The sequence below is a fragment of the Formica exsecta genome, unplaced genomic scaffold, assembly GCF_003651465.1.
Source record: "Formica exsecta isolate Colony F162 unplaced genomic scaffold, ASM365146v1 scaffold21, whole genome shotgun sequence".
NCBI classification, from domain to species: Eukaryota; Metazoa; Arthropoda; class Insecta; order Hymenoptera; family Formicidae; genus Formica; species Formica exsecta.
The window spans coordinates 2,723,645-2,734,423 of record NW_021849398.1 but is presented as its reverse complement, the minus strand read 5'-3'; the positions used below and the strand labels follow the sequence as shown (position 1 = coordinate 2,734,423).

The window sequence follows — 10,779 nt, the reverse complement described above, 5'->3', positions numbered from 1 at the left end:
GCTCGGGTTCTACGCAAGCGTTTCAGCAAGATAAGCAGGGAACGCGCAATTTTGCGTCCCCGCCTAACAAAGCGGCGACTGCCACTGCTCAACAGAATATCCAAACTAAAGCGCAAACCAAGATTTATCCGGAATTGGGGAGCCACGGAGTCGAACATCGGAGAAACGAGCAACACGATAATAATCAATCGTCACCGATCAGTTTCTCCATTATGGACAATCGCAATTTGAACTACGCGGCGAATAATTCCACGAACTGCAACAACTCAAGCGGCAAGCTTACAAACAGCCAGAGGACGCCGTCTAACAGCAATTTACAGTCGCATCCTCAGCAGCAACAGCAGCAGCAGCAGGCATTTCATGTTTTGAATCAACAACAGCAACAAGCCACATCTTACAGACATTATCTAACGGGATCGGGAACGAACGATACAGAATATCATCATCCAGGCAGATCCAAGTCCGCGACTTCGACAGATTCTGCTTATTCCTCCAATACCTCGACGCAAAACGGACCCGACTGCAGCGTCGTTGTTCCCCGACGACCGAGTCCTCTGCAGGCTCATTCGCAGGCCAGTCCTCTGGGTCACGTGCCAAGTCCCGCGTATCCCATGTACAACAGTCCGATGGCAACCATGTCGTCACCGTCGCCGTTGCAACAACATACCGAAAACAATGGTAATCAGTGCACCAATGCTGCACAGCCGTACAAAGGCGGAGTGCAACAACAAGTCACTCCACCGTCACCTCTGGATGTTACCGTTCCCAGGCCGTCATCGCAGGGACAAGTCGCGTATTCTTCGGTGATTACACGAGCGTTAGGTACTAGCACGGAGAATAGTAAAACCGCTTACAACGCGGAGAGTAAAACGACATACGACGGCCAACAGCAAGACTTTTCGCAGACGCAGAAGCAACAGGTCTGCTGGGAGAACGATAACCGCCAAACGACGAATGGCAACAGAAAGTTCTCCGTCGCCGTATATACCGGTGCGAACACAGGAGATATAAACGCGCAGAGCTTGTCAGTTCAGCAGCAACAAGTGCAAAGGCTGGTGAACATGTCGGATAGCAGACAGCAACCGTATTTTGAGTCCAATCAAGTAGCGTTGCAAGACTTGAGCAGTTGCAGGGGGGATCCAATGAGTATCGTGAAGAACTTGCAAACATTGCAACAGGGTCCTTGTCAGGTGCAACAGCATGCAACGATCGTTACGACCAGCACGACGGAACAACAAAAGCAGGCTGAGGAAAACAGACGAAAGGCCGACAATGCTAATAAAAAGAGAAAAAGTTTGGAAAAGGCTGCTGGTCACGGTACGGCACCGAACGAGCTTACGGGAACTACGACGATGACGGAATACCTCGGTAGGATACCTCCGCCAGCGCATCACAACGCAGCGAATCAACAACAGCAGAATGGCTATTTCGACTTTGAACGGTGGAATCTACCGCCCCCACCCACCAAGATGTTTCCCGCCGCGTCTGGCGCCTTCGGTTCACAGTCTTCGTTACATCACTCGAGTAACTTTGCAAATACTCCGGCTCACCAACATCAGTCGTTGATGGTATCGCATCATCACGCGCCGCCACCTATCCCTTATTTCCCGGCTTTCCATATCCCCGCGGGTCACCATCCGCATCATCCGCACGAGTTTCAGCCCTCTGTTGAAATTACGTCGATAGGATTCGGTGCTGAGAATGTCGCGAATCAAAACCCCAATTACAATCAAGAGGTCAGAGACGACCAGCCTAAGGTAGTCGTTCCTAATATCGAAGAGGAACTCGGTTTTCTTCAACAAGATCAGCAACTGATGCAGAATACAAGTCAAATGAATAAAGACTTCAAACGGCCCAGCAAGGATCCCAATACGGGTTTTATGACGAGCTATTTAAAGTTCCTGCAAGGTGAAAGGGATCCTTCTCCACCACCTGCTATACGCGGTGGTAGAAAAGCGACGTGGAATAGGTCAAAGCCGTATATACCAGTTGAGCCGAGTAAACCCGCGGAAGCTTCGACTAACGGCGAGACTGTTAAACCTCAAGAGAAACCGCTAGTTAAGGAGACACCGGTTAAGGAAACGCCGGTGATAGACTATGCTAATGATCCTAGGTATTTTCCGTTACCGAAGGAAAGAAAAAAAGCGAACTTTGATTCGAGTGATGATGGATTTACTAGCGACGATGACTTTCTATTTCCCCCTAAGAAAACTGAAAAGAAAGTGCAGAATACGAATAATACGAGTAATATCGAAGTTGTTGCTGTAAAACCGGAAGGCAAAGGCAGAAAAGGTCGGCCTATTAAGCCTGGTGGACCCACAGATAGGAAGAGAAAAGCTGCTGCAGCAGCGGCGGCAGCAGCAGCAGTAGAAGCGGAGAAAAAATCTTCGAAGAAAATTGAAGAAGGTAACGTAAATATATCTTTAGTATATAAATCTTCCTTTTTTGAAATTTACACTTTTCATGGCTTTAAAATTGCATGTGTATTTCGTATAGTGGATCCACTTTTACTTCCTCCGAGACGCGAGACGTCGAGAAGAAAGGCAAAGGAAAAGACATCGGTAAAACAATTTTTGGATCGGCAACAGGGTATAGATTATTTCGACAATGACGAGGAACAGGCTGATTCCGATTCTGATCCAGCGTGGACGCCTGCTGTGAAATTAGTCGGGGACGAAGAAGAGAAGAGGAAGAAACGCGTGAGGCCAGTCATTACTAAAAAGATTAGAAAAATCTTAGAGGAAGACGGGTATTCGTCTGGGGAAGCTATCATTTCGAAAAAATCAACGAGAAAGAAACACGAGATGCCTTCAAAAAATTCGAGTACTGGCAAACTTTCTTGTAAGATTGACGAGAAACTAGTAGCGGCAGCAAGTGACGAGGATATTGATATTTCGCCATTTAAGGTATCTAACGTTATTCTGTGATAATTTAATTTTTTCAGATCTAATACATTATTTTTATAAGAATTATTTTCTTTTATTCTCTCATATTATCTTTCTTAATGTATATATAATCTTTGATTTTTTATTATAAATACTGCTTCATATGTAAAACTTTTCATATATATTTCTTCAATTTTATGTAAAATTAAACCAAATAGAAAAAATCAGGTCTGAACAAATTATTATATTGGCTATACCTTGCAAAAATAAATTAATTAATAATCTTATTAATTTCATACTTTACATGCAGCATTTAGGCAACTCAGAAGATGTGGTAAATCTCTTCAATTTTATTCTGGTTAAAATTTGCTAAATAATATACATAAATTTTTTATTAGAGGCTAATAATTTTCCTCATTTTTTTCAGTCTGGCGAATTTGTTGTGATTAAGACAGATTTGGATGAAGAATATCCTCCTCTTTGGAGGATAGATGGTAAAACATTGCTCCAAAAATATGAGCCATTCAAATCCAATGGAAAAACTTTGTACAGAAACATATCTACGGTAAATTTATAATTGTTTTAAAACATATTATGCAGCAAGTACGAATTAAATATTTTACAATACGAATTTTATAGTATTCTGCATGGGTTTCACAAAACCGCCACATATATCAACAAGTGCCGGTGAAATTCTGGCAACAGGGCAAGATAGAAACAATTGTGGAATTTTTGAGGGACGAGATGATTGTTGATGACAGGTAAATACTCTTGTGTACGAGAAAAAATATCTCAAATCTTTCGAGATGTTTTATAGATTTTGTATAACATATATTTTTGTCTCTGATTAGTGAGAATATTGATAAATCTATGAAAGATACTGAGAGGTATCAAGATAATTTCGAAGTATACATACAGACATTGATCTCGCAAGCTTTGGACTCCAATTTCCTTACTGAAATATTTCAAGAACAAGGTGAGACGAAATTAAATCGATATTTCATATTTTTACATGCATGTTACAATGTGATAATAATTATATGTAGGTAAATAACCATAATACCTTTGCTGTCGAGCAGGATAACATATGTTTCTTTTTTTTATTGTTGTTTAGATGATTATTTTCTGTCTAACGTTAAAATTGTCGATGAAGTAACGGAAGAGAGAAAACGTCGCCTTTTGTCCACGACCAAATGGAAACCGAATGTCGTGACAGCATTATCGACGTGGCCATGTGTTAATGTGCTTAAAGACCTACCGCCTTCAGAAAATAAAGGGAAATGTTGTGCTGGTTGTCAGCAAACTAGAATTCATGCAAGAATTCTGCTTTATGGACAACCATACAATGGTACTACATTGGAAGGTTCGCCACCAGATCCAAGAGTACCTCATGAAAAAGTAAATAATGCACAAATGAAATGTAATAACGCAACAAAATCTGTGTCGATTATTATTCACTCATATCTGTCTCTCTAGGATTTTTTGTTGTGCCGCATTTGCCAAAAGAAGGTAGCCTTGTACAATAAAGTCGCTCATCAAAAATATTTAATGTTTTTGGAATGTGCAAGAAGAGTGGCAGATAAAAAGGTGGCTGATCCACACAAAGACACTACAATAATATTAAACGAATTATTAGCAGATGAAGCATGGTTGAATCAAGTAAGTATATTTTTTATTTACTAACTCGGCTATAAGAATGCTTTATTGTCAAACAAAAACAAACTTTTTTTTTGTCTTTTCTAGCTGTTTAAAGAAGTGAGGAACATTTGGGCTGAAATTGATAGCATGGAGCAGCAAGCTAAAGCGAAACCGAAAACAATTTTGTCGTCATCAATGAAACAATATCATAAAACGGAGACAGCAATCATGACTGCTCCTACCGTACTTACGTCTAAAGAGACTGCTAATACTTCTGATTCACAGGTGCCTATACAAAATACCGAAAAGAATCCCCAATCAATATCTAGCGATGTGCAAATGGGCAGTGAACCATCTTAGTGGTATTATGACAAGTGTTTATGTTTAATGCAAAACGCATCAAGACTGTTACGAGTTCAGTGATGAATCCCTGATAACGCACGAACGTTTATTGCCAATATCGACACCAATAAAACACATGTCTCGCATATGGTAACAGTGAAGAATTTTATTTATAATCGTGAGAAATGAATTAAAAGTGTAATCGAGAGACTGTAGTTATAATGATAAGCCATAGTATATATATCAGGTAAGCACAAGAGGAAGAAATTCACACATACATACATATGTAACATATTCACATTTGATATAGAAGTTTAGCTTTAGCTCGAAATTTGCCATTATAGCATAATGATAGCATAATAATAATAGCAGAAACTAATATTCATGTGAATATAGGCATCTAGTTTAGTCTTTGTATCGTGATGATCTTATATAAGCTTCGATATATGATAAAATCCAAAACATATTGAAATATTATAGTGATATGACGTGATATTAAACGTCGTTAGTTTCTGAATCATATTTTATCATATTTTATCAAATAACGAAATTATAATTTTCGTATAATATATAGAGAGCGCTCTATATTATTTTTCTGAGTATTTTACAAAGAAATATATAAGCACAATCTTTTCGCAGAGCAATTTACAATAATTATCGTTCCAAATAATTTCACAATTTTTATATGCTCTAAATTTTATCTTATGTGCGCATACATACAATTACACAAAATATAAAAATGACAAATGGTTATAAAACTATAAAGAAATAAATCTATGCTTATATTTAATATATTTCAAAATAAGGCTCTATAATAGATACAATTTTTTATATTTACATTTAATATTATTTGTTTGTATGTTTCATACAACATATTCAGCAAATACATCTCTTCCCATGCAATATAATAATGTAATGTATGTATGCAAATTCTTCCATATTAGAGCATTGTATGCATAAACGGAGTTAAACATATTTTGTGTTGCAGAGCGTTTGTTAAAAGGAAAGATTGTTGTTATTCTAATGTTAATTCCTTTCTTCTTAGTGTGTTTGTATTCTTATTCCACATTTTGCAACATTTACTACACATTGATATTTTCTGTTTCTGATATTAAAATTATTAATTTTAAAAATTGAAAAATGAATGTAACAAATAACAAGAATAATTAGTTATCGAAGATTAAGATACGACATTGGAATAACTTTTCTTTATATGCTAAATACACATTGAAATAATTTTTATTAACAAGGAATAAGTAAAATGCCCTTGCTTTAGAAAATCACTCAAAATTATTTTTATGTTTTCATCGACAGAATATTTTTACTCACATGGGACATTCTCAAAGATCAAAACTCAATTGTGTTTGAATTAGAGCGAAATATTTATACATTTGCATTGTGTATTATATGTTAAGGCCGCTTCTATAGATACTTTCCAATAGCTGATAAGTATCTTAGGATAGTGTGATAAGAACTTTGTTGTATATTAAATCCATTATATACACTTCAAGCGACATTTGTGCTTACTCTATATAAAATTTATTATTATTATTATTATTATTATTATATCATCACTTTCATTGTTTTAAATCTTTAATTGTTTAAGTTTTTAACTTGTTTCTAGATTTATATTAGAAAGAAAAAAATGAATGTTTTCTAAAGAGCAGAAAGGTGATATGCATGTATGGAACGAATGTATTTTTCAAAGATGATGTATCAAATTATATTTGTAAATTGTAAAGATATAATAGAGCGAGAGAGAGTGAGGAAATGATCAGCTGCTGCGTATCGGCGGACGAAGATTTTAAACACGTTTCGTATATTTCGACAAATTAAAAAATCGCGTATTGACGATTATGCCGATGATGATCGGTTGTACAATAAATTATCGGATGATTTATATATTGACAAATGAGAGCTAAAATGCGGGCATTTGGACACTGACGCAGAGAATACCTAACAAATAAAGTAAAATATGTAGCTACGGAAGATTTTTTTTCAGCGAATGTGCCATGCAATAGTTCATATCGGGCGTAATCTTCATATTGCGTGCGATAATTCGACCGATGATATAAATCGATTGTGAATATATGGTTCGATTGAATCCTCTTCCATAAGATTGCATTATCGCACGTAGTACTCGCTTAAGGTATCTGTTTTCTCACTGCAGCTATATTGAATTACGATATCAAAAACGAGAAACTGTAATTGCGGAATTTGTATATGTCAAAATCTTTTTTTATATGCTCTACCATTCTTATTCAATAATATGAATTGAAATCTAAAATTGATTTAGATGGTTGAAAAAAACTTACAATTATTTATTATTCTATGAGAAGAGTCTTTCGGATATATTTTAGTCCATACTATCATACAAATGGTGGCATAGGAAAAAATTGATTTATTTTAGTGTATTTAGTAAGACAAGAAATCACGAATATAATTTTTTGCCTTTCGTAATTCAATATGACGTTTGCAGAGGAACCAGAAGCCTTGATATACAATCTACAGTTATTGTCAATATTATATATTAAGCAAAACTATTAATAATATTATATTTCTTTTCCTATAGGAATTATCCAGAATTATAATTTTTCTTCGATTGTAAATTATTTAGCGCTTTCTCTCATTCGTGCAAATTAATTATGAAAAATTATTAATAAGACGAAAAATGACCTTGCAGTATTTTTTGTTATCGCGCAATCAAGAAAAAAGATATGATCAAAATATTATAAATAATAAAATATTACTCGTATATTTATGTTTTTTATTAACCACTTTTTCAATAAAATATGGAGAAATCCGTAAAACTATATACGAGTATCGTACTTTTATTTTGTACAGCCTTAAAATATAAACAACAATTGCAATGATAGTCATTAAAACGTATCGTTTGTAACCTTTCTCTTTATTGGATTTTTATCTACTATGCGAGACGTAGTGTCTGCGTTGTGTGTGTATATGTTTCATATATATACGTATAATTTGTATTTTTTTTTTTTTTATTCTTTAAGAATAATTGATCTTTAATTCGAACATAATGGGTGCGTTCAGGAGACACAACCGTCTTGTCAACACGTTGATTTGTTGATTCTAAAAGTAAGAACCAATCACGTTCGATTGCTACCCAACGATTGTGTTTCCTGAACGCACCCAATGATACAATGGCCGCGTTCAGCAGAGAAAACCGCTTAGTAGCGATCGAATGTGATTGGTTCTTACTTTTAGAACCAACGAATCAACGTCAAGCGTTGACAAGACGATAACTGAGCGCTTTCTCTGCTGAACGCGGCCAATCTTAGCTCATACAGATACATTTTTCACTTTAACTACATGCAAACACATTAAGTGGAATCGGCAATATTATCATCAATGAAAATGGATTTAATCTCAATAGTTATATTATCATATAATAATTTTTTTTTTTTTATACCTGTGAAACTATGTGTTATAAAATTGCCGCCTTGTTTCAAAACCAACGGCAATGATAGATAAACATCTAGACATACGATACGACCCAAAAATATTTAAGAGAATCCCAGAAAATATTTAACCTAACCTAACCTAACCCAGAAGCAAAGATGTTATGAAATTTTATAGAAAAAAAAGATATTATGAAAGATTTACACCGCATCTGATATTTGACTTACACGCAACAGATAGATTCAATGTAGATTTTAATTAACATTTTCATCTCTGGGTTACGTTCCAAAATTTGGAATAGAATAGTGTTCCATTGACCAATCAGGATAAAAGAAACAAAACTTTCTTTGTCCTGAGTGATCAATCGAACGCTATTCTATTTTGGAACGCAACCCATTAAGCTCGTATCAGACTACGCATTAAAGATTGAAGATTAAAGATCAAAATTTGACTAATTAGGATAAGGCCGGATCTACAATAGTTGTAGTAAGCCTAGCTGTAAAAAAATTACCAATAATAATTGATTATTCTCTTCACATTTGACTGTGATTGATCAATTTCTTATGGCTTGAGGCTTACTGCTCCTATTGTATATCTGGGCTAAAGAAATTTTAACTCCTTCTGTTCTGTCGAATTCTAATCTTTAGTTTTCAATACGTAGTCTGATTACGGGCTTTAGTATCTATCGCTGCACATGCGAATTCTCATTGTTTGATAATGTTGGGCCCTCCATCACGCCGTTTCGCTACTCCCACCATCCCCACCACTCCTCTTGCGACTTGCTTCAATTTGCTTACCGTTCGGATTTCCAGTTCGTGTTTGTTGCCCGTGAAGGATGCCTTCTGCCAACCCTAAACTAGAGAAACAGGCCTCTACGGAGACCGTGGAACCCCTACGCCAAGTAATCATCGTAATCGAGCATAAGATACGGAATCTCGAGAAGCGTAAGGTAAATGCAACATCGCGACCCGGCTCGTCGTAATAACAGACAAAAGTCGATCTGTCAATCGCCGTGGCTACCTCACCGTGCGATCCGCCATGATCCCGATGCGCCATGTGCTCGCTCCTCGATATTTTCCCGAGTATTTACAACGCGCATCGAGATCGTCTCGTCCGTATCTCGTCCGCTATCGAACCTCGGAGAAGTTGTCGGCGACGCGTGATAGAACCGACGATGGAATTCCGAACCCCTGAACGCGCCAATTTTGCCATCGGCGACATCGTATCATGGCGGTGTATCTTCTATTATTCGCACGAGACTTGTCTTTGTCACGATGTACTTTTTAACATCGTCACCGGGACACCATGGTCGATACGTACCGATGTACCGAGTTCGTTTACGAATGCGAATCTTGCAACGCGAGGCAAAATCCTCGTTTCATAATTGGCGTTTCCCTGTTTCGGTCGGTTCGATCGCGGCGAACGCTGGTATATCGAATCGTATCGCACGGTCTCACCGTATATGCATATCACGGGATATCTGTAAAATTACGTATTTTCTTGTGCTTGAAAATAAGATAATAAATTGTTTTAACATTTTTTTATATGTATTTGTAATTTGCTACATCTTGTATCATGTTTTCTGATATATCTGGTTTTATAATGTTCTGTTTTGACATATAAATATAAGATTTATAAGTTATAAAATAATATTGAGCGATATATATACACAGAGAGAAGGAAAGAATAATTAGTGACTATCTATAAAAAGAGATAAATCTATAAATATAATTTTCTGAATTTAGGGCAGGCTCGAATCATATAGGGATTTGCAGAAAAATGGAAGGGAGTTGAATTCAGACCAGAAGATAGCAGTGGCCAAATATGATGAAGTGCTTCAAACATTGGACAATACTCGGGATCTGTACAAACAAATTGTTACCATTGCCAATGATTCGGTTAAGCAGCAGAAGAAACAGGCAAGGAAGGAGGCTGTCGAGCGTATGCAGCAAGACATTGCAAAAGTATGCATCAACATTTAAAATATAATTTTATCTATATTTAATATTGAGTACAAGAAAATATTGAAATGTGTTTGTGACATGGTTGTAGGTGAAAGAGGTACTACTTATTCAACACATCTTGGTAAGCATGGCCACTGATTCCATTAGAAATGACTTCACTCAAGGAACAAACGGGGCTATACAACTGTCGGAAGAGGAGTTAAAGTACCTGGAGAACTTGTATATTGAAGTAATTATGAAACATCAACGTGAAGAAGATGACTCAACATTTATACAACAAGCCCAAAAAGTAGCAGAGCACTATGTGGCTATTGTGGATGGAAAACAACGTGAAGTTGTTGGCACTACTTATAACAAATTGAAAGAAATTATTGCAAAAATAAATCAGTGCGGTTACTTTGATCAAGTTCATGAATGTTCAGAGGCAATACCAGTAGAAGAGGTATGTATCGAGCTTTCAATATATATATGTGTGTGTATATATAATTTAATTGCGATTTTTATTTGTACAGGTTGCAGAAGCTGTA

General features: G+C 36.4%; 2 protein-coding genes across 2 annotated transcripts in view; both read left to right on the top strand.

Annotated features, from left to right (window-relative positions):
* The window catches only part of LOC115235104, an 8,896-nt gene extending 2,479 nt beyond the window's left edge, over positions 1-6,417 (top strand). Inside the window, 9 exon segments of the mRNA XM_029806690.1 lie at positions 26-2,406; positions 2,497-2,906; positions 3,196-3,219; positions 3,313-3,450; positions 3,525-3,646; positions 3,737-3,861; positions 4,000-4,283; positions 4,362-4,544; positions 4,629-6,417. Coding sequence (XP_029662550.1) covers positions 26-2,406; positions 2,497-2,906; positions 3,196-3,219; positions 3,313-3,450; positions 3,525-3,646; positions 3,737-3,861; positions 4,000-4,283; positions 4,362-4,544; positions 4,629-4,883 — 3,922 coding nt within the window. The 3' untranslated portion in view covers positions 4,884-6,417.
* A 2,649-nt stretch (positions 6,418-9,066) lies between these two features.
* Positions 9,067-10,779, top strand: part of LOC115235013 (caprin homolog) — a 4,974-nt gene continuing 3,261 nt past the window's right edge. Inside the window, exons 1-4 of the mRNA XM_029806494.1 lie at positions 9,067-9,237; positions 10,034-10,252; positions 10,341-10,694; positions 10,765-10,777. Coding sequence (XP_029662354.1) covers positions 9,124-9,237; positions 10,034-10,252; positions 10,341-10,694; positions 10,765-10,777 — 700 coding nt within the window. The 5' untranslated portion in view covers positions 9,067-9,123. The remainder of the gene's footprint in view (positions 9,238-10,033; positions 10,253-10,340; positions 10,695-10,764; positions 10,778-10,779) is intronic.